Source organism: Melanerpes formicivorus, unplaced genomic scaffold, assembly GCF_026170545.1.
Source record: "Melanerpes formicivorus ecotype bairdi unplaced genomic scaffold, bMelFor1.0.p_v2 SCAF_174, whole genome shotgun sequence".
Lineage (NCBI taxonomy): Eukaryota > Metazoa > Chordata > Aves > Piciformes > Picidae > Melanerpes > Melanerpes formicivorus.
In genome coordinates, this window is record NW_027142526.1 from 458,226 (window position 1) to 482,126 (window position 23,901).

At 52.3% G+C, this 23,901-nt stretch overlaps 1 protein-coding gene across 4 annotated transcripts in view; it reads right to left on the reverse strand.

Moving 5' to 3' along the window:
* The window catches only part of LOC137457367 (dedicator of cytokinesis protein 11-like), a 126,463-nt gene that overhangs the window by 81,751 nt on the left and 20,811 nt on the right, over positions 1–23,901 (reverse strand). For all 4 annotated transcript variants that reach the window (XM_068169268.1, XM_068169266.1, XM_068169267.1 and 1 more), the window contains exons 2-8: positions 17,732–17,848; positions 17,201–17,290; positions 16,439–16,521; positions 10,641–10,710; positions 6,950–7,045; positions 3,719–3,853; positions 91–268 (exon numbers count right to left, since the gene is read on the reverse strand). In XM_068169268.1, coding sequence (XP_068025369.1) covers positions 91–268; positions 3,719–3,853; positions 6,950–7,045; positions 10,641–10,710; positions 16,439–16,521; positions 17,201–17,290; positions 17,732–17,848 — 769 coding nt within the window. The remainder of the gene's footprint in view (positions 1–90; positions 269–3,718; positions 3,854–6,949; positions 7,046–10,640; positions 10,711–16,438; positions 16,522–17,200; positions 17,291–17,731; positions 17,849–23,901) is intronic.

Consider the following 23,901-nt stretch of genomic DNA (forward strand, 5'->3'; position numbering starts at 1 on the left):
GATGATTTATTTACATCCTACCAGCTTTCGCTCAGGAGCCGTGGAAAACTGTCTAGGCACGGCCTACAACTGCCCCAGCGGGGAGCTGACCTTGCACAGATTCCACAGCCTCCTTCTTCTCTTGTGCCAGAGTCTCAGCGTTGCTCTGGATGATCTTCCTGAGAGTCAGCAGCCACTCCTCCATCTCCTGCTCGGTCTCAGCAGCCAGGTAGTGACTGTACTTGTCAATGGTCTTCAGCTCGAAGGCGTAGCGGCGCATCTTGGGGCACTGAATAGAGCACAGCACAAAGAGCTGGGGACATTTCCCTCCGCAGCCCAGCACAGTACCTGCCACGGGGCTCCTCTCTGGGAAAGCACAGAGTCATAGAACCATCACAGAACCACCCTTGCCCTTGTAGCAGCTGCTCCTTCGCTCAGAGCACACAGCATGCATCTACATCATCTGTCCTGAATCCACCCAAGATCATAAAATGAGCTGGGCAGGAAGGGACCTCCAGAGCTCATCCAGTCCAACCCCTGGCACTCAGTAGGGACATCCTTCATTGGATCAGGTTGCTCAGAGCCCTCTTCAGCCTCACCTGGAATATCTCCAGGGATGGAGCCTCAACCACCCCCTTGGGCAACCCGTTCCAGTGCTCAACCACCCTCTCTTTAAAGAATAGAATAGAATAGAATAAACCAGGTTGGAAGAGACCTTCAAGATCATCAAGTCCAACCTATCACCCAACACCACCTAATCAACTAACCCATGGCACCAAGCACCCTGTCAAGTCTCCTCCTGAACACCTCCAGTGACGGCGACTCCACCACCTCCCCGGGCAGCCCATTCCAATGGGCAATCACTCTCTCTGTGTAAAACTTCCTCCTGACCTCCAGCCTGAACTTCCCCTGGCGCAGCCTGAGACTGTGTCCTCTTGTTCTGGTACTGGGGGCCTGGGAGAAGAGACCAACCTCTGCCTGTTTACAACCTCCCTTCAGGTAGTTGTAGAGAGCAATGAGGTCACCCCTGAGCCTCCTCCTCTCCAGGCTAAGCAACCCCAGCTCCCTCAGCCTCTCCTCACAGGGCTGTGTTCCAAGCCCCTCACTAACTTTGTTGCCCTTCTCTGGACTCGTTCCAGCAACTCAACCTCCTTCCTAAACTGAGGAGCCCAGAACTGGACACAGGACTCAGGGTGTGGCCTAACCAGTGCAGTGTACAGGGGCAGAATGACCTCCCTGCTCCTGCTGGCCACACTGTTCTTAATGCAGGCCAGGATGCCATTGGCCCTCCTGGCTGCCTGGGCACACTGCAGCCTACCATCAACCAGCACCCCCAGGTCCCTCTCTGCCTGGCTTCTCTCAGCCACTCTGACCCCAGCCTGTAGCACTGCATGGGGCTGTTGTGGCCAATGTGTAGAACCTGGCACTTGGATGTGTTCAATCTCCTGCCCTTGGACTCTGCCCATCTGTCCAGCCTGGCAAGGTCCCTCTGCAGAGCCTCTCTGCCCTCCAGCAGATCAACTCCTGCCCCCAGCTTGCTGTCATCTGCAAACTTACTGATGACTGACTCAATGCCCTCATCCAGATCATCAATAAAGATGTTAAAGAGGATGGGGCCCAGCACTGCTCCCTGGGGCACACCACTGGTGCCTGGCTGCCAGCTGGCTGTGGCACCATTCACCACCACTCTCTGGGCTCAGCCTCCAGCCAGTTCCTCACCCAGTGCAGTGTGCTCCCATCCAAGCCAGGGGCTGACAGCTTGGCCAGGAGTTTGCTATGGGGGACGGTGTCAAAGGCCTTGCTGAAGTCCAGGTAAACTACATCCACAGCCTGCCCCACATCCACCAGGCAGTCACCCGGGCATGGAAGGAGATCAGGTTGGTCAGGCAGGACCTGCCCTTCCTAAATCCATGCTGGCTGGGCCTGATCCCTTGGCCATCCTGTAAGTGCTGTGTGATTGCACTCAGGATGACCTGTTCCATGATCCAATGTCCAATGGAGGCTACAAGGAGCATGGTCCTTCTCATGCTGTGAAACTTTCAGTATTTACCCAGAAAAGCCAGGAACTGAATTTGTTGGTCACAGTAAGTGATGTTGTATTCCAGGACATTAGAAGCATCTATCTGAAATGGGCCTGAAACTGGGGAGAGTTAGGCTGGAGATGAGGAAAAATGTCTTTGCTGCAAGAGTGGTCAGGGAGTGGCAGAGGCTGCCCAGGGAGGTGGTGGAGTCCTCATCCTTGGAGATGTTCAAGAAACCCGTGGCCACGGCACTTGGGGCCATGGCTCAGTGGCCATGGTGGGGTTGGGCTGCTGGCTGGACTGGGTGAGCTTGGAAACCTTTTCCAAAACAAATAATTCTATGATTTTCTGAACTTAAAATAAAAATGGTTCAATGGAACTTTTCCTGACCTCAGCTGGCCTAAGACGCCAAGGCAAATCGGATGCAGCTTGGGAAGCACATCCTGTGCCTGACTGAGGATGTGCCCTGCTTTCACTATGCTCAGGAAGAGAAATAGAAAGGCACAGCTCTGCCTCAGACATGAAGCAAACCACTGTGGGAATTTAAGCCACTCTCTACCAGCTCCACTACAACTGGTGCTTGCAGCTTCTCCAGACACAGCAACTGTAGAAGGCCCAGCAGCAATCCAGTGCTGCACCTCACTCTCAGCATAAAGCTCACCTAGGTTTAAGCCCTGTTAAGCGCTGCTGCTAAAACCTCCCAAACCCTTTGCAGATCATGGGTCCCAAATGGCTGCACATCCACATGGACTTACTGGGGTGTAACTCAAGACACTAGAATTTGGTGCAAGCAGCACAGAAGGAAGGTAGCCAAGACTAAGTCACACCAATTACTATCTAGCTTCAACCCTCAGGGTATCTTGGAAGGCACCTGACCTGTGACCAGGTAAAGGAGCTTGACAGAGCAGGGAGACTGCAGATGAGGATTCAGATGGAAAAGACCTTTAAGATTCATAGATTCATAGATCATCCAGTTCCAGCCCCCTGCCATGGGCAGGACACCTCACACCAGCACAGGTTGCTCAAGGCCTCATCCAGCCTGGCCTTCAACACCTCCAGGCAGGAGGCAGCCACAGCCTCCCTGGGCAACCTGTGCCAGAGCCTCCCCACCCTCACTCTCAACAATTTCTCCCCAGTCTCCAGTCTAAATCTGCCCTTCTCAAGCTTCAATCCATTCCCCTTTTTCCTGTCACTCCCAGCCCTTTTTAACAGTCCCTTCCCAGCTCTACTGTAGCCCCTTGAAGTACTGGAAGGCTGCTCTAAGATCTCCCTGGAGCCTTTTCTTCTCCAGAATGTCCCCACAGGGAAGGTTCTGCAGCCTCTGATCTGCTTTGTGGCCTCCTCTGGACCCTGTCCAGCAGCTCCAGGTCCTTCTTGTGCTGGGGACCCCAGAACTGGAGGCAGTGCTGCAGGTGGGGTCTGAGCAGAGCAGAGCAGAGGGGCAGAATCCCCTCCTGTCCTGCTGGTCACACTGCTTTTGATGCATGATGAATGAGCATTTAATACAATGATCAAATGCTTTTGTTTTACTCTGACAGCAGTTCCTCCATCACTGTCTTTGTCTCTCTGGCCAAAACATGGCACTCTTGTAGAAACCCTTGCCTGCCTTTTGCTGACAGAGCAAAGCAGCTCAGGCTTGGTTTGTAAATCCACCCAAGGCACAGACCTGGAGGGAAGAGGTCTGCCTCAGAGCTGGCAGTGCACAGTGCACCACCTACCTGAACAACATCATTGCAAGCATCCAGGAAAATGCAGCCCTTGGATTCCTTTGAAATCTTCTCATCTTTGTAGGAATTCAGGATGTAGGAGCCATCTGTCAGCTGTGACAGGTAAAAATACCTCCTCTTGAACACCTGCAACAGTACAAAGCCTTGCTCAGCCATGTATCCACCCTGGTGTGCATCAGAAACTACAGCCATACTTTCAGTACCTGCCCTGCTGCTAGGGAGAAAATCCTAAGCCTAGACTCCAGAGCCTCACAGATTCACTCCTTTGAGGAAGACCTAGTTTTACAAAGAGGCATTGCAGCATCCTCTTTCATGTTAAAGTCGAAGTTTGCCTTCCTGAAGGAAAGTCCCAGGGCTACCAACTGGCCTTTCAGCGGGCTCCAGCCTCATTTATCTTTAGAGGGTAAAAGCTGCACAGTAAATTCAGATCAGCACGTCAGCTGAATATTCATCCCACCCTACAGCAGGGATTCCAGAGCCTTTTTGATAAAGACCTCAACTGGAATTACAAAGCAATTCTCCAGAAGGCTTTGGAACAGAGAGGTGGAAATGTCTAGCACTTAGATGCAAGCCAGAGGTCACTGCAACCCATGCAGCTGCTTGGGTTTTGTGAGTTTGGTGGTTGGTTTTTTTTCCCCTGAGTTGACTTTGGCTTGGTGTTCAATGCTCACCTCAAGAAGCAGTAAGTCTGGGACAAGTGCTCCTATGTTTGAGCTACTGGTTTTGATGAATCAAGCTCTCCAGCAGCTCAGAACATCTTCCTTCACCTTTGTCAGGCAGAAGGCCCTGGACCAGAACTCAAAAGCACACTTTTGGCAGCAGCTATGGCAGGCTGATAGGCTGCCAGGTCTGTAGGGAGCAGGGTGCATTTCCCAGTTGCTAGGTGTCTGCCTCAGAGAAGAAAGCTGGGGCCAGTGGCACTGTGAGTATTTCCACTGTACTGCATCAGCTGAGAGATCTATGAATTAAACAGAGCAGTTTTCATCCCAGATGGGAGACTACTGCCAGCAATTTCTGACACTAGCACATGCTCAATAAACCCACTCACTGGCAGCGGAAGGGAGCATCCTGCTCTGAATGGGTAACCTAAGCCCTCTGCAAGGCAGCCTCTGGCATCATTTAGATGACTGTTAGCTGCAGAAATGCCTCAAGGCCTGTTGAGCTTCAGGATTTGTAAGATTTAACTAAACCTTTAATTCAGCAAAGCACAGAACTCCATGGCAAGCCAAGCTTGCTAAGCATGAAGGCAGCTGAAACACCGATTGAGCACTTGACAGAACCCATCTCAGAAACTCTGGCAGTGGATGCTGCAGAAACCCATGATGGGATGGCTGATATCTCCCCTGGCTATGGGATTTGAGGCTAAACCATTTGCAACTTCTCAATTCTGTTCCACAGGAAATGGAGAAGCAAGCAGCAAACACCAGGCTGTGACTTCCCCTGCAAACACTGCTGCCAGCAGAAACTGCTAGAAGACTGTGGCCCTTGGAAAGGAGTACCACAACGCTGGCAGCAGAGGGAACAGCCTCTCTGAGCAGGCTGCAGATGCTGCTGGTGAGCACTGCAATTGCAGAAAGATGGCTACAGAACCAAGGAAGTTCAGCTGGGAAGAGATGAAAGAAACAGATAGAGAAAGGGGAAGAAAAAAGAGAGAAGGGGAGAAAAAGAGAGAGAGGAAGAGAGAGAGTTGAAGAAAAGAGTAAAAGAAAAAAGGAGAGAAGGGGTGAGGGGAGAAGGGAAGGGAAATGATCCCAATGCCATGGTTGTGATGCACCACGCTGACATGCTGCAAAACAGACAGCGATAGAGCTGGGCCACAGCAAGGAGCATGTCTGCCAAAGCAATGCTCCTGTGAAATGCAGGTTGGCAGCTGCAGCCTAACTGCAGTTTGCTGCTGCACTGCCTCTCCACAGCACATCCTCTGCACATGCCTAGCAACAGGCCCCAGCACAGCACCCCCAGCACCGACAGAACCAGCACCCAAAAGCTGGCTGAGCACAGCTATGCTTCAACGTGGTGGTAGGACTGTAGCCATTCAAAGCCCTCTGATTTGTCCCACGTGCCTTAGGAGTCTTTTGTAAGACACAGAGGTGCCCAGGACCACCTCAGAAAATGGCCACAGCTTTTCAGTGCTTTGATATCTGAGTTTCACAGTAGGCTCTCTGTAACCAACTGACACCAGTGCAGTCCAGATTAGGTCTGCGAAAGGGGAGTCTGAGGTGCTGAGCACTCAGGCCAACAAGAGGCTCAGGCTAAAGTGGACTCAGCTGGCTGCTTTGAGCACATATGATACCTCCCCCAGAAGATACAGCAGCAGAAATGGCTTCAGCCTTGCTACTCAGAAAAGCAGCGAATCCAGGTCCTTCTATTGGCTTCCAGCTCATCAGCAACCATTGGAAACCTCAGGTTCAAATGAGCTCTGTGAAGGGCCCTGTCCTAACTCAGTGCATTGAGCCTCAGCACAACTGAGCTTTTGGAGATTTCCTAACACCCTCACAACCATCCTCACTGCAGCCAGCCTCTAGCTGCATAGCTCAGCATAACTAACTAATACTCTCCCCATGCTGGACCGAGGCAGCTGCATGGTGGAACAAGAGACAGGCTCACTGCTACAGCGAAAACCTGCCATGGAAGTCAACCTCCTCTGCAAAGCCTGAGCAACAGCTAAACCAGGCTATGGACAGCAGCGAGCTGGAGACAATGCAGCTGCTGCTCCCAGCTCAGTGCTGCTCCTTTGCCTCAGTGACAGCAGCCCTGCTTTTGGTGTTTCAGTTCTAAGTATTTCCTACCAGCAAGGAAACTCTCAGCGCAGAGTCCTTGCAGGACAGTTGTCTCAGTTCGTTAAACTGGCTTCCCCTTCTGGGCCTCAGAAAACAGCCTGGGTTAACAAGAACCTGCTTTGTCCTGTTGTTCAGCTTGCCTGTCAGGATTTGAAGTACATTGCTCTTGTACTCTGAGAAAGGAAGGGTTAAAAGCTGTTACCAGACTGGGATTTTTAGTCCAACTTGGGATACTGTCCTGGGTTCAGCCTGTTGAATCAGCTGGTGAGAAATCAGCTTCTTAGAACAGGCTGCCTTAAACCAGGACAGATACTCTATAAGTTCTGCACCTACAAGGTGCCCATCCAGAGCCACCTGCTGCACTCCTGCTGCTTTAGAGCTGTGCTCTGAGCCTCCCCAGGTCTCTTGCTCACAACTGACGTCAGGGCTGGCTCAGACTCACCTTCATGGTCACAGTGATTGTGCTGTTGACATTGGCTTTGTGCAGCCAGCCTTGCTTTATCACACCACCCTTCTGGGAGCACAGGGAGGAGGAATCCTGAAAGAGAGCAAAGCAATAGAGAAAGAGGAGGTCAGGTGAGCTACCATCCATGGAACATTCCCCTAGGCCAGACAGACATGCACCCTGGAAAGCAGGGGAGTTACACTGCAGCAACACAGCAACATGGATAATGAAGCAGAATCACACAGATTGGCTCAGGTTGGAAGGCACAGCAGAGACCATCTCTTCCAACCCCCTGCCAGGGGCAGGGACACCTCTCAACTAGCCCAGGTTGCTCAAGGCCTCATCCAGCCTGGCCTTCAACACCTCCAGGCAGAAGGCAGCCACAGCCTCCCTGGGCAGCCTGTGCCAGAGTCTCACCACCCTCCTACTGAAGAACTTCTTCCTCAGCTCCAGTCTAACCCTGCTCTGCTTGAGCTTCAAACATTCCCCCTTGTCTTGCCTCCAAACACCCTCAGGAAAAGTCTCTCTGCAGCCTTCCTGCAGGATCCCTTCAGGTAATCATCATCATCAAGCTCTCATTAAGAGATGAGCTATTACTGTGCCACTTCTTCTTCTATTCCCCCCTGTCCTATCACTATGAACATGGAACAGGCCCAGCTACATGTATGGTGCTAGCACAAAACATTTCAAGGCAAGAGGCAAACCAGGCTACTTTGGGTCACCTTTTGAAACCAGCAAGATTCCACCTATGCTGCCAGAGCTGCCTGGCAGCTCTGCAAGGAGGAGCTGCATGGTGGATTTCAGCCCAGCATTTCAAAAACCTGGGAAGAAGGACATTTTCCAACTGCTCTGGTTAGGAAGTTGCCCAATACACAACTCCAGCCTCTGTTTGTCATTTCCTTTCATACAAACCCACTCTCTGCATTAAATTTAGGCAAAAGCCACCGAACCTCAAGAGCTGGAATGGAACTGATTGGTGTCACTGCTAGCAAAACACGAAGTTTCAAGTGACCCAATCAGGCTGTTCCTGCCACAGGAGCTAGGATGTCCATCTCTGCTCTTGTCCCATGGTCCCACAAAGGGAGAACTGCCCTCCATCCATTCATAACTGTGACCTCCCCTGGGGAAATCACCCCACTCCACCTTCAGTTTGCAGATGAAACTAAATAGGGTGGGAGTGGTGAACTGCTGGAGGGTAGAAAAGGCCTTGCAGAGGGAGCTGGTCAGGCTGGACCCATGGGTCAAAGCCAACAGGATGAAATTTGCCAAGGCCAAGTGCTGGGTCCTGCACTTGGGTCACAACAACCCCAGGAAGGCTGCAGGCTTGGGGCAGAGTGGCTGGAAACTGCCCAGCAGAGAAAGCCCTGAGGGTGCTGGGTGACAGCAGCTGAACATGAGCCAGGGAGTGCCCAGGTGGGCAAGAAGGCCACCAGCAGCCTGGCCTGAATCAGCAGTGGTGTGGCAGCAGGAGCAGGGCAGGGATTGTCCTCCTGTACTGAGCACTGGTGAGGCCACACCTCGAGCCCTGAGTTCAGTTTAGGGCCCCTCACTGCAGGAAGGACATTGAGACCTTTATTTCATCAAGAGATTTCTTTGCCTTGAATGACCATGACAGAAGCCTGATGTAAATACTCCATCAGGAATCTGCAACAGATATGACCATGCCAAAACATCTGCCAAAGCACCAGAAATACTCTTCCACAACCAACATCAGTAACTTCACTTGTTTTGAGTATTTGGGACACTAACCAGAAGGAAAAAAATGTCTCCTTCAAATATTGATAGTGCATTTGTGTCCTTTTGCTGATAACAGCTCCAGCCAAGGCAGATATTATTGAGGTTGCTAGGGAACAATGGCATAATGTGAACCAACAACACAGCAGATAACAAAATTAAGGCCAAACTTCCAAAACACATTTCCAGTTAGGAAAAAGCCATCCCTGCTGAGACCCAAGGTGTTCTGGCACACACAGAATCACAGAACAGAGCTGGTTAGAAAAGCTCATCCAGTCCAACCCTTCATCCAGCACTGCAGGGTCAGCACTACACCATCAGCTGCTGGAATGGTGACTCCAGCACTGCCCTGAGCAGCCTCTTCCAACGGTTGAGAACCCTCTCAGTGAATAAATATTTCCTGATATCTATCCTGAGCCTCCCCTGGTGCAACTTGAAACCATTTCCTCTGCTCCTGTCACTTGCCACCAAGGAGTGGCTGCCCCCTCCTTGCTCCAACCCCCCTGCAGGGAGTTGTAGAGAGCAGTTGTATGTGAAACAGAGGCATCAGATCTTCACTTTCGTAAGAAAGAGACTTACCTTTTCCTCTAGAAGTCCCTCAGCAGCAGCATCTTGGTGTCATTCAGATTTCAAACAGTTGGAGTCAACTCTTCCCATAATAAAATAACCTTTCCTAATGTCATGTGTGTGAATTCAGCTTCACATGGGACTTGAGACAGACAAATGCTCTCCCTCCCTTTGGTAGCAAATGTGACAAGCACAGGGAAATGTGGCAGCTGGACTGGCTAGCAGATTGTCCAGCTGCACAGCCAGCAGATCCAGAGAGGTGATTCTGCCAATGTACTGTGCTCTGCTGAGACCCCACCTGAGGGCTGTGTCCGTCTCTGAAGCCCTCAACACAGCAAGGACATGGACCTGATGGAGAGGGTCCAGAGGAGGCCACAGAGATGATCAGAGGGCTGGAACACATCTCCTATAAGGACGGGCTGAGGGAGCTGGGAGTGTCCAGCCTGGAGAAGAGAAGGCTCCAGGCAGACCTTAGAGCTGCCTGCCAGTACCTGCAGGGGCTCCATGCAGGCTGAAGAGGGACTGTTCCCAAAGGCCTGCAGGGACAGCCCCAGGGGCAATGGTTTGAGATGAGAGCAGAGCATATTGAGATTGGATGTGAGGAACAAGTTCTGCCCCAGGAGGCTGCTGGAACACTGCAGCAGGTTGCCCAGGGAGGTGGCTGAGGCTCCATCCCTGGAGACATTCAAGGTCAGGCTTGACAAGGCTCTGAGCAATCTCATCTAGAGGAGGATGTCCCTGCTGACCGCAGGGGGGGTTGGGCTGGCTGAGCTTTGAAGGTCCCTTCCAACCCAAACCATTCTGTGACTCTATGAAAATGCCCATGAAAATGCCCCAATGACAGAGCCACCAGCTCACCCCCATGGGATGCAAATCTTACCTGCAACCAGGTGAACACAAACACATCAAGGTCCACAGGAAGCAAACCACTTCTGAGCAGTACCCACAGAGTGGGATTACCACACTGTGTGGGTAGCAGCGATTGAGAGCTGCAGGTTACGTGGCAGAGCACAAGTCCTTTGAAGAGGAGAAGCCAATACCAGAGTGCAGAAAAAAACCAGACATCATTCTGGGTGTGAAGAATTTTACTCAGGAGTTGTTTGGCTTCCTTTTTTTTTCCTTTATGCTGTTGCAGTTTCGAGTGAAAAAGCCATGAGAAAAGATTATTCCTAATTTTCCAGATAATTAGGGGATCCTTGGCTCCAAAGGAACATCTTGTCGTGCTTTGAAAGGAATCACATTCTTAGTTTTGGTCCTGTCCTCACAGTAATGAAGCATCTCACCAGAAAACCATTGCTGGGAGCTGAATTCTCACCTTGCCTCAGGAAATCTGCTTTTTAACAGGTCTTAGAGCAGAATACATGGGGGAAAAAATAAATGTCCTTACCTCATCCTTTTCAAAGTCTTCATCAATTTCAAACACATGGCTTGGAATCTTATCTGGCCTAAAGGATTTGCTGAAATCAAAACACATTTGCAATTTTAATGACTGAGACCTAATGAGGGTTTCCATGCCAGCAAGTGGGTGCTGGATGCAGAACCAAGACTGAAACTGCAGACTAGAGAGCACAGCACAACTGCCCTCCTGCAGAAGACAGATTTCAAGAGGCCTCCAGTCACTTACAGCTAGAGAAAGCTAACCTCTGAGTGTGTTCCATGGAAATTAAGCATAAACAGTTGGTAATTTGCTTTCTCCCTGTTAGCTGTCTGCTTCTGCAGAGCTTCCAAAGGCAGCGAAAGGCTGTCTCAAGATTGCCTGACTTTGCTCTCATGGGCGACTTCAACCTGCCTGACATCTGCTGGGATCTCAACACAGCAGAGAGGAGACAGTCTAGGAGGGTCTTAGAATGCATGGAGGACAGCTTCTTATCCCAGGTGCTGCGAGAGCCTACCAGGGGCAAGGCTATGCTTGACCTCCTCTTCACCAACAGGGAAGGGCTGGTGGGGATGTGGTGGTCAGAGGTGTTTAGGGGCCATGACCTCCTCTTCACCAACAGGGAAGGGCTGGTGGGGATGTGGTGGTCAGAGGTGTTTAGGGGCCATGACCTCCTCTTCACCAACAGGGAAGGGCTGGTGGGGGTGTAGTGGTCAGAGGTGTTTAGGGGCCATGACCTCTTCACCAACAGGGAAGGGCTGGTGGGGATGTGGTGGTCAGAGGTGTTTAGGGGCCATGACCTCTTCACCAACAGGGAAGGGCTGGTGGGGATGTGGTGGTCAGAGGTGTTTAGGGGCCTGTGACCAGGAGATAATTGAGTTTTCAGTATTTGGTCAAGCTAAGAGGGGCAGCAAGAAGACCTCCACTCTGGATTGCTGGAGGGCAGACTTCAGGTTACTCAAGGAACTAACTCAGAAGGTTCCTTGGGAAACAGCCCTAAAAACAAAGGGGTCCAGGAGAGCTGGGCCTGCTTCAAGGAAGAACTCTTGAAGGCTCAGAACAGTCTGTGCCAATGTGCCAGAAGATGAGCCCCAGGGCAGACAGCCTGGATGGGCAATGAGCTTCTAAAGGAACTAAGGGAAAAAAGAGGGTGCATCACCTTTGGAAGAGAGGGGAGGCAACCCATGGAATGTCCAAGGATGTTGCTAGGTCTTGTAGGAAGAAAATTAGGGAAGCAAAAGCACATTTAGAGCTTAGACTGGCCTCTGCTGTGAAGGACAACAAAAAGTCCTCCTATAAATACATTAATAGCAAGAGGAAGGGCAAGGACAACCTCCACTCCTTGGTGGACACGGAGGGGAACGTTGTGACAAGGGATGAGGAAAAGGCAGAGTTGCTTAACTCCTTCTTTGCCTCCATTTTTACTGGCAGGACAGAATGTCTTCCAGACAGCTGGCCTGCAGAGCTGGCAGATGGAGCCAGGGAGCAGCAGGGGGAGGTAGTTCCCTGTGTTCCAGGGGGAGGTAGTTAGAGATCTCCTCAGCCACTTGGATCCCCATGGGACTGGATGGGATCCATCCTAGGGTGCTGAGAGAGCTGGCAGAGGAGCTGGGCAGGCTGCTCTCCATCATTTTCCAGCAGTCCTGGCTCACTGGAGAGTTCCCAGGTGACTGGAAGCTGCCAACGTGGTGCCCATCCACAAGCAGGGCCAGCTGGATGAGCCAGGGAATTATAGGCCTGTCAGCCTGAGCTCAGTGCCAGGCAAGATCATGGAACAGGTCATCCTGAGTGCAATCACACAGCACTTACAGGATGGCCAAGGGATCAGGCCCAGCCAGCATGGAGTTAGGAAGGGCAGGTCCTGCCTGACCAACCTGATCTCCTTCCATGCCCAGGTGACTGCCTGGTGGATGTGGGGCAGGCTGTGGATGTGGTCTGCCTGGACTTCAGCAAGGCCTTTGACACCGTCCCCCATAGCAAACTCCTGGCCAAGCTGTCAGCCCCTGGCTGGGACAGCAGCAACTCTGAGCTGGGTTAGGAACTGGCTGGAGGCTGAGCCCAGAGAGTGGTGGTGAATGGTGCCACAGCCAGCTGGCAGCCAGGCACCAGTGGTGTGCCCCAGGGATCAGTGCTGGGCCCTGTGCTCTTTAACATCTTTATTGATGATCTGGATGAGGGCATTGAGTCCATCATCAGCAAGTTTGCAGATGACACCAAGCTGGGGGCAGGAGTTGATCTGCTGGAGGGTAGGAGAGGCTCTGCAGCGAGACCTCGACAGGCTGGACAGATGGGCAGAGGCCAAGGGCAGGAGATTGAACACATCCAAGTGCCAGGTCCTGCACATCGGCCACAACAACCCCAGGCAGTGCTACAGGCTGGGGTCAGAGTGGCTGAAAGCAGCCAGGTACAGAGGGACCTGGGGGTGCTGGTGGATGGTAGGCTGAACATGAGCCTGCAGTGTGCCCAGGCAGCCAGGAGGGCCAATGGCATCCTGGCCTGCATCAGGAACAGTGTGGCCAGCAGGAGCAGGGAGGTCATTCTGCCCCTGTACACTGCACTGGTTAGGCCACACCTTGAGTCCTGTGTCCAGTTCTGGGCCCCTCAGTTTAGGAAGGAGGTTGACTTGCTGGAAGGTGTCCAGGGAAGGGCAACAAAGTTGGTGAGGGGTTTGGAGCACAGCCCTGTGAGGAGAGGCTGAGGGAGCTGGGGTTGCTTAGCCTGGAGAAGAGGAGGCTCAGGGGAGACCTTCTTGCTCTCTCCAACTCCCTGAAGGGAGGTTGTAGCCAGGTGGAGGTTGGTCTGTTCTGCCAGGCCCCCAGCCCCAGAACAAGAGGACACAGTCTCAAGCTGTGCCAGGGGAGGTTTAGGCTGGAGGTTAGGAGGATGTTCTACACGGAGAGAGTGATTGCCCATTGGAATGGGCTGCCTGGGGAGGTGGTGGAGTCACCATTACTGGAGGTGTTCAGGAAGAGACTTGATGGGGTGCTTGGTGCCATGGGTTAGTTGATTAGGTGGTGTTGGGTGATAGGTTGGACTTGATGATCTCAAAGGTCTCTTCCAACCTGGTTTATTCTGCTCTATTCTATTCTGCTGACTTGCATGCATGCAGCACAGAGATGCAGCTTGCTGAATGAGAAGCAAGATCCAACTGTATTACTCACAAATTTTAGTATGATTTCCCAGGCCCAATCCACCTGCTAAAGCAGGGTCACCAACAGCAGGTTGTACAGAAATGTATCCAGAGAAGGAGACTCCAGAACCTCTCTGGGCAGCCTGCTCCAGGGCTTCAGCACCCTCACAGTGAGGAAGTCTTTCCTCATGCTCAAATGAAACCTCTTGTCTTTGAGTTTGTGCCCACTTCCCCTTGCCTTATCACTGGGCACCCCTGAAAAGAGCCCCATCCTCTTGACCTCCACCCTTTAGCTATTGATCAGCATTGATCAGACCCCCTGTCAGGCTGATTTTCCCCAGGTCTCCTCCTCCTCACAGGCCTCTCAGCACCCTTCTGGCCTCTGTTGGACTCTCTGGTCAGCAGTGTTGCCCCAGTGCTGTTTCACTTCCCCATAATCTCCTCAGGACAGAGCAGTTCAGCCAATTAACAAGAACAAGCACTTCACACGCTGCCAGTGCACCAACAACCTCAGCAGTGGTCCAGACAAGCATGGAGCATGGGGAGGGAGAGCACAGCAGGCACCACCACTGAGAACACAACCGCCGGGAGATACCCCAGATGCATAAGCCTGTCTGCAAAACCCAACTAGCTTTGGAGCTGGAGGCCCTGGCACAGCCCAGCCCTTCAGAGCACAGAACTCCCCAGCACTCTCAGTGTCCATCAGCTGTAAGACAGAATCAGAATCACAGAAACATTCAGGTTGGAACAGACCCTCAGGATCACCAAGTCCAACCCAGAACCCTACTCTACAAGGTTCAGCTCTAAACCTTATCCCCAAGCAGCACATCCAAATGACCTTTAAACTCCACCACCTCCCTGCACAGCACATTCCAATGCCTGACCACTCTTACTGGGAAAAATGTTTCATCATGTCCAGTCTAAACGTGCCCAGTGGCAACTTGAGGCTAGACTGAAGCTGTAAAACAACATCTCAGTGATGTGGGGCACAGAGGATCTGCTCAGTATAGGAACACTGCGTGCAGCACTCAGACAACAACCCTAGAAGGACAAGGCTCCTGGTTTGGGATGAGCAGACACTGCCAATACTATGCTGCCACATGCCCAGGGCAGAGAAGGGCCACAAGGAGGAGCAGAGGGCTGGAGCTGCTCTGCTCTGGAGACAGCCTGAGAGAGTTGGGGTTGTGCAGGCTGGAGAGGAGAAGGCTCCCAGGAGACATTATGGTGGCCTTCCAGGACCTGAAGGGGGCTCCAAGAATTCTGGGGAGGGACTTTTGAGGCTATCAGGGAGGGATGGGACTGGGGGGGATGGAGCAGATCTAGAAGTGGGGAGAGGGGATGGTGTTCCCCAGGAGGGTGGTGAGAGCCTGGCACAGGTTGCCCAGGGAGGTGGTGGAAGCCTCCTGCCTGGAGGTGTTTGCAGCCAGGCTGGAGGTGGCTGTGAGCAACCTGCTGTGGTGTGAGGTGTCCCTGCCCATGGCAGGGGTTGGGACTGGCTGAGCCTTGAGCTCCCTTCCAAGCCTGACAATCCTGTGATTCTATCATTCTATGCACCCCTAGATGCAGGGGGTGCTGGCATGCTGCTGGGTAGGATGTGAAGCTGTGACCTTGTCTTACTTTAAGGAGTAAGACAAGAGCTGTTTAACCCTTCTCAAAGGACTCAAAGAGAACAGCTCCACACAGCATTGGACAGAACTGAAAGTTCACATGGAAATGCTTTTCATCCTTACATACTACAGTGCAAAAGCATATAAAATACACAAAATCCACAATTCACCTTGGCCATGGTTCTTCAAGAACCTCCTTAGGCCAAAGCTGCATACAACCTCCCTCCAAACCAGCCCAAAGAGCGAGGCTTCCAATGTCCCCCATGCCTCTCTGCTGCCCCCCCCGACCCAAGCCATGCAGCTACAAAATCTGCCTGGCAGCTCCAGGCTGAGCCAGGCCTCACTCCCCCATACCACACTCAAGATAAAGCTCTGCACATCCTCCCAGGTGCAGAGAGGGAGGGAAAAAGGGCAGAAACTGACTCTGCAGCCAGTTTACTATTTTTTATTTGTTATTAATTATGGGATGTGATAACGAGTTACAATTTCCTGGGCCCATCTAGTCCCTTCTGGAGGACCTTAAGGAACTCTATGGTTCTTAACGGCATCCAGCCTCAAACCATAACAGACCTGTGCTGGCTCTACTGTCAGCATCCCCCTGGGCCAGCTGAGTGCCAAGGGCATGATCACAGCTCACAGGATGCTAGGGGTTGGAAGGGACCTCTGGAGAGCTTCCAGCCCAAGCCCCTGCCAGAGCAGGAGCAGAGAATCCAGCACAGGTCACACAGGAACACATCCAGACAGGGCTGGGAAGGCTCCAGAGCAGGAGACACCACAACCTCTCTGGGCAGCCTGCTCCAGGGCTCTGTGACTCTCACAGTGAAGTTTCTCCTCCTGTTGAGGTGGAACCTCCTGTGCTGCAGTTTATATCCATTGCTCCTTGTCCTATCCCAGGGTGCAAATGAGCAGAGCCTGCCCCTGTCCCCTCCCTCTTGACATAAACCTCTAGCTCTCTAACTTTCAGAGCAGCTGCCTGTGGGACAAGCCTCCAGAGCAAGGGCAGACTGTTTCTCCTGAGCAAGCCCCAGAGCTGTGGCCACGCCATCCGCATTCCAAGGGAGCGCACCACTTACCACGGCAACATGCGGAAGTCTCCTGAGTATTCCTCATACTTGTAGTTCACCACGTGCCAGTCGGAGCTGTAGGTTTTAATGCACTGAAAGGAAAACAACACAGCTCTTTGCAGGCTACTCCCAGCCAAACAGAGCTATGCACAGGGGCTGTAAGGTGACAGGGTGAGATAAGGGCGAGTGAAGAGGGTCTGAACAAGCTGCTGCGTTCATTGTGCATCACAACGCAGAGTTTCATGAGGAACCTTTTCAGAAGACAGACAAAAACCCCAGAGCACCTGGCCTACCACACAGCTGCTGCTTGTGTATTAACATCACTCCAGGGCACTAAAAAAAGGGAAGATTGATTTGAGAGGCCACTGTCTTCCAGAAAGCACCAGCAGTGTAGTGCCTCTAACCCAACATCAGCCAACAACTTGGCATTTAGTTCCCCTGCACTGGGAGGGAATTGTCCTCGAGAGCTGCACTCTGCAAAACAAAGCTGTGGCCCTGCAGATGCTCCTGCTGCACCCCTGCACCTTGCAGTTGTGGCAGGTGGTGCACAGCAACACATTTTGCATGCCTACAAAACCCACTGGAAAGAAGCCCTGTGCAAGAGGCAGGTGTGAGGACTGTCTCCTGCAGTCAGCCCACCAGTGACTGGTGCTTCCCACACAGGAGCAGCCAAGTGATCTGCCACCTTGCAGGCCAACAGCTACAGCAGAACATCCTGCCCAAGGGCAGAAAATGCTGAAGGCAGGATGTTGAGTGGAATTCTGCCCCTACCTCTTTGACAAAGAGACTCTGTGCTTTCTTTAGAGCATCTTCTGGCACTGTCGACTGCAGAGTCCTTCTCTGCCTGCTGATGACTGAGATCTGCAGGAAAAAGAACATCTTTTCAGTGCAGGCTGGGTCTTCAGGGCTTGGTACCTGTTCAAGGACATGGGGTGGGCCCAAATCATCAGTGGGTCATGCTGCTTTTATGTGTCAGCAGTGCAGCCCAAATTGACTTTGGTTAACTGGAAATTCTACAAGGTAAACAGGACTGAAGCTCACAGAGTCCCAGAATGGTGGTGGGGGTTGGGAGGGACCTATGGAGATCATCTAATCCAACCCTTCCAGCTAAAGCAGGTTCACCCAAATCAGCTCGCACAGGAACACTTCCAGGTAGGCTGAGAATCTCTCCAGAGAAGGAGACTCCACAATCTCTCTGAGCAGCCTGCCCCAGGGCTCCAGCACCCTCAAGTAAAGAAGTTTCTCCTCATGTTTAAATGCTGAGTGAGCCTCAAATGTGAGAAACAGGCAGTGCCAACTCACAGACACATCCTCAATGGGAAATATCAGCAAGTCTCGGAGGGGATCACTGTAGATCTGAACCTTGCGCTGGAGGATCACGTTCTCATAGTCCAAGGGCTCAACCACTCTGGTTTTTTCCTGCAGGAAAATCATAAGATGGAAAAAAATTACATATACATAATATGTAAAATAGCCAGAGATTAACATAGAGCCACAGAACTGTTAAGGCTGGAGAGGACCTCTGAGATCACCAAGTCCATCCACTCACCCAGAGCTCATAACCCCACCGCTGCTGCTAAGCCACTGCCACTGCACCACATCCCTCACAGCTTTTAAACACCTCCAGGGATAGTGACTCCACCACCTCCCTGGGCAGCCTGCACCAGTGCCTGAGACCCCTTTCTGGGGAAGAAGCTTTTCCGAATATCCAACCCAAACCTCCCCTGGTGCAACTTGAGGCCATTTTTTTGTCCTGTCACTTTTTGCACATGAGAAGGGATCAAGCCCCACCTGGCTCCAGCCTCCTCTGAGAGAGTTGTAGAGGGTGATGAGGTCTCCCCTCAGCCTCCTCGTTTAATTCAGCCTGATGATTTCAAACTGTGCTACCAACAGACTGCTCAGCAACCTGATAGTCCAGAGGTGCAGGTAAGCACTCATGTGCAGGGTGTGCAGAGAGGGAAACAAGGGGTTAAGCTATTTGCGCCAAAGCACTTCTGCTACTCTGGTCAAGCACAGCCTCTGCTTTCTAAATGAATCCAGAAACCCTCCTGGATAGGCCAGAGCTTCAGAGCTGCAAGCTTCAGAGCCTGTATGTATGAGTTGCTGATCCACGCAGCTCAGAAGCCACCCAGCCTCCCACTCTCAGCTCCAGGCTGGTTTTGCCATAGGAGCTGATGAGAGCCATGCCCTCCCTGCAAAGTTGCTGCTGATGCAAGCCAGATCCCAGCACCTCCTGTACAGGAAACTTGCCCCATGGAGGGAAAAGTGGCATTGCTCTGGAAAGGCAGGGGAAACTCCCTCCATAAGGGCAACAGTGGAAGTCAGAAACAGGTTCTTTACCATGAGAGTAGTGGAACACTGGAACAGGTTGCCCAAGGAGGTAGCTGAGGCCCCATCCTTGGAGATACTCAAGGTGAGGTTCAACAGGGCTCTGGGCAACCTGATCTAGTGGAGGATGTCCCTGCTGACTGCTGGGGGGTTGGACTGGATGAGCTCTGGAGGTCTCTTCCAATCCAGACCATTCTGCGATTCTATGATGTGGTGGTTTGGCTCTGGCCTGGAGGCCAGATCCCCACCAAGCCGCTCTATCACTCCCCCTCTTAAGTGAACAGGGGAAGAAGGGAAAGAAAATACAACAGAAGCCGGGGATGAGATAGGAGCAATTTAATAACACTAATAAGCAGACAGCAAATAGACCATGTGGAAGCAAAGAAAGCAGAGAGAGAGATGTTAGTCTCTACTCCCCATCAGCAGGACGGTGGTCGGTCTTGGGAAGCAGGGCTCTAAGCTTGGTGGTTCCTTGGGAGGATAAACGCCATGGACGAATCCCCAAACTTCCTTCTTTCACTTCCTTCTTATACCTGAGCTGATGTCATATGGCATGGAATTCCTCCTTGGCCAGTCTGAGTCAGCTGGCTCAGTTGTGTCCCCTCCCAAGATCCTGCCCAGCCCTCAATGTACTCCTGGGGCAGGGAAATGTTGAAAGGACACAGCTCGGATACCCAATTCAGCTGTAGCCAAAACACTGCTGTGTTATCAACTGCTGCTGCAAAAGAACAACAAAACAAAACAAAACAAAACCCACAGCTCTAGAACAATGCTGTGAGGAGAATTAACTCCACCTCAGTTCAACCCAATACATATGAACAAACCTGGGGCAGGGTCTGGAGAACAGGGCTGGGAAGGAGCAGCTGAGGGAGCTGGGGGTGTTCAGTGTGGAGAAGAGGAGGCTGAGGGAGACCTCATTGCTCTATACAGCTCCCTGAGGGGAGGTTGCAGTCAGGTGGGGGCTGGGCTCTTCTCCCTAGTATCAGGTGCTAGAAGGAGAGGAATTGGCCTGAAATTGTGCCAGGGGAGGGCTGGGTTGGAGATGAGGGAAAATGTCTTTGGTGCCAGAGTGGTCAGGGACTGGCAGAGGCTGCCCAGGGAGGTGGTGGAGTCCCCATGCCTGGAGGTGTTCCAGAACCCTGTGGCCATGGCACTTGGGGCCCTGGTTTGGTGGCCATGGTGGTGTTGGGTTGATGGCTGGACTGGATGATCTTTTCCTACCCAGACTATTCTATGATTTCTACAAATCACACCTCAGCCACAGATGAAGGCTTGAAAAATTTGGGGCCTGGTTTTGCTCTGACTTCATTTCTGGGAAGCAAAACTAACTTCTCCAAAATCCCTGCAGTAAAAACCATCAGGAGAACTCTGTTCTGTTGGCTATTGCAGCATTTCTATGTTACAAGCCCAGAAAACTGGACTTTAAAACAAGTGAGCAACCCCTAAAGTCCAGAAACAGGGAAATGTCACTTCAGCTGCCCAGAACTAGACTTCAGACTCCACAAGAGTCACTTAGCACTGCAGTTGAGAGCAGGAAAATTGCCCCCAGACCAGCCCCTGGCTCTGTAAATGAACCTTCATCATAAAAAGGGAAGCAAATTCTGACACAGCAACTTTGCCTTGTTTTGAACTTTGGAGGTTGTTGATGCCTGGCCACATGTTGTGGTCATGGAGAGTGGTTATGAAACCCCTCCAGCAGCCTCATGATGCCTGCATGGCACATGCCTTGTACGATGGTGTGATTAGGCTCTCCACTCTTGGAAAGGAACCTCAGACGCTTCCCTCTCAGCAGCAAGCTTTGTGCCCCCAGCTGAAGGGTTTGGCCAGGACTGTTCATGTAGAATCACAGAATTGTTTGGGCTGGAAAAGCCTTCAAAGACCATCAAGTCCAACTGGCAACACTACCATGGCCATTAAACCACGTCCCCACGTGCCATGTCTTACACATAGCCTGCTCCCTGGTTAGAAATTAAACCACCAGAAGGCTTTGCACTGAAGGCAGCAAAACCTGCAGCCTAAGAAAATGAGTCACAGAATCACAGAAAGGTAGGGGGTGGAAGGGACCTCCAGAGATCATCTAGTCCAAGCCCCCAGCCAGAGCAGGAGCACCCAGGGCAGGGCACACAGAACACATCCAGGTGGGGCTGGAAAGGCTCCAGAGCAGGAGACTCCACAGCCTCTCTGGGCAGCCTGCTCCAGGGCTCAGCACCCTTGCAGCAAAAAAAGATTTTCCTTTTAAGTTCAAGTGAAACCTCCAGCTTGTGCCCATTGCCCCTTGTCCTATCACTGGGCACCACTGAGAAGAGCCCAGTCCCATCCTTCTGACCTCCACCCTTCAGCTACTGATGAGCATTATGAAGATCCCCTCTCAGTCTGCTCTTCTCCAGGCTTAGGTCCAAAACAAGGCTCAAAAGCTCATCCCCACATAACACCACAGGGCAAACTGCTGCCTCAGCAAGTGTGCAAACAGCCCAGTGCTGTTTGTGGTGTGGGAGATGAGCCATGAAATCAACATTGCTGCTCCAGAAGCAGTCATAGCCCTGTGCCTTTGCCTCTAGAGTCTCTGGGATGCATTAAGGAATGTTTTCAAGCCGTTAGCAGCAAATGGGAGCCAGGGTTTGCTCTAAGGACACCTGAACATCAGTGCTGCAGTGGAGCCAGTGCAGTTGTCATATGAAGCAGTAACAGGCCCCAGCCCCAGGCAAGGCCTCTTTGGGGAGCCCCAGTGCCATGTTATCAGCAGAAGCACTGCAGCCATCACAGAAGCAGCACACCAGATTCCTGTGGGAAAGGCAAAGCTCACTTGGCAAAGAGCCCATCCTGGGTGCCAGAGAATTCAAAGGCTGCTGCCCAGCTCCCCCAGAGAGAGGATTTGGGACACAGGGTGGTGAATGCTGCCAGCCTCACTGCACCTGGAGCACCTCTAGCTCCTGCAGCCAGCACCTGAGCTGCACAGCCTCCTGACAAAGAGAAAAAGGCTGTCTGAAAGCAGGAGTCCCCAGACCCCATAAGGAAGATGGAGAAAAGGCACCCATGCTCTTCAAATGCTCAATTGCATTTGGTTAATCATCTGAACCACTGCTCTCATGCCAGGCTAACACTAACCTGCTGCTGAAGACTGGCCAAGCTGAGAACACTAATGGGAATTAGCAGGGCATTCAGGAGCTGCTCTCCCACTTGAAGACCTGGGGCCAGGCGTCTCCAGAGCTTGGCCAGTCCATGAGGTCAGGCAGGACCACCCCCAGCCCAGGCACACAGCTCCCTGCTGACCTGAGCCATTTAACTTATCTCACTGCTCAGCTGCTGCACCACTCCCAGCCAAACCCAGCAACCTCAGCTGGTTACAGCAGTGCCCCGAGCCCAGGCACTGCTCCCACCAGCTGCATATCTCACCTTACCCTGGCAGCACTTCCAAAGGTAAATGAGAACCCCTCTAAGAGCCTGTCACATCCCTGTGGCACTAAACTGTCCTCTCAGGGAGCCATGGGGAGCAAGGAGGTCTCCCTCAGCCTCCTCTTCTCCACACTCAACACCCCCAGCTCCCTCAGCTGCTCCTCTCCAGCCCTGTTCTCCAGACCCTTCCCCAGCTTGGTTGCCCTTCTCTGGACCTGCTCCAGTGTCTCAGCGTCCTTGCAGCATGGTCCTGAAACTGGGACTCTGTTTCTAAAGTTGTTCTTCTCAAAAGCTTGGGGTTTGATAACATTTCTTTTCTAGCTTTGACATCTCTGGTGCCCAACAAGACAAAGCCCTGGCAGTGATCCTCAGGGGATTCAATGATGATTAAAGGGTAAGGACTGAAAGGATCCCACATCCTCACATAAGAGGCTTCAAAACACATACAAGACTGCCCACCACTTGAAAAAGCTCCTTAAAATAGCTCAGTCCAGCCCTCCTGCTGCTGGGGGCCTGGGGATGTTGGACAGAACATGGTGTACAGGCTGCTGCTGTGATCTGTATCCTGGGAGCCCAGCACAGCGCACACGGCCAATGACCCAGAGAGCTCCAGCAGGTGAGGGATGTGCACCTGCAGAGAGCTGTGCAGCACCCACAGATGGGCTGGTAGCTCCCTAGAGCTCTCCTTGGCCAAGCTGTGGGAGTTCTCTGCCTCAGCTCACAGCAGCTCTCTGTTGCCTGCAGCACAGCACCCAGCCACACACAGCCAGGGCATCCCAGGCCACGACAGGAACCACAGCGGTGTCTCCGCAGTGAAGCCAAGAGATGCAGGTCAGGCTGTTTGCAAGCAAAGCAGCTGCTCATGAAAGGATGTAGCCTGCTCCCTGCCTGCTGCTGAGGCAAGAGACCCAAACCTTGCTGGCTGCTCAGTGGGCCCAGGGATGCTCACGCACCTGCAGAATAAGGAGGAAGCCATTAACAGTGTTTTTCCCCCTTTGGCCCAGCCTACTGCCCAGCACCCCAACAGGGCTGGAGGTAAAACTTTAAGCCCAGAAAATTAGATTTCAAAGTCTTTGTTTTTCTGACAAGCTTGGTTGAAGCACACAGCTCCCTGCATCCAGGGTCGAGGCTGAGCCTGCTAACACTGCCTGCTGCTGTCACAACAGCAGATGGCACCCATCGAAGTCATTATGAAAGCAGAGGAAAAACTATTACCTTAATTAGTCTCAGAGGCTACTAATTTGTCCAGAGGGAAAGCAAATATCCAAGAACAAAGAAATTCTGGCTGTCCAGCAGCAAATCCAACCCATTTCTGTAGGTAACCATGTGCAGAGCTGCCCAAGCCACCCTGCACTCCAGCACACATGCAGCAGCTCTTCACCCAGGGCAGGCAGACAGGGGCACCATGATGCACCTCAGCTTCCTCCAACCTCTTGTGCAGCAGCAGTTGCAGGGTGGGGTGAGCTGCCATTTCCCAGCCCTCATGGTTGCAGCACCCTGAGCACATCTGGCACAGCCCAATGCACTAGGACAAAAATCAAGACACATGGGAAGACCTCATAGTCTTTTATCAGGCTGTGAGAGCTGGGGCTGTTCAGTCTGGAGAAGAGAAGGCTCCAGGGAGACCTCAGAGCAGCCTGCCAGGACCTGAAGGGCTTCAGGAGAGCTGAGGAGGGACTTGTGACAACAATGGAACTTTGAGCTGGGAGGGGAGAGATTGAGCCTGGAGATGAGGAAGAAATTGTTGAGAG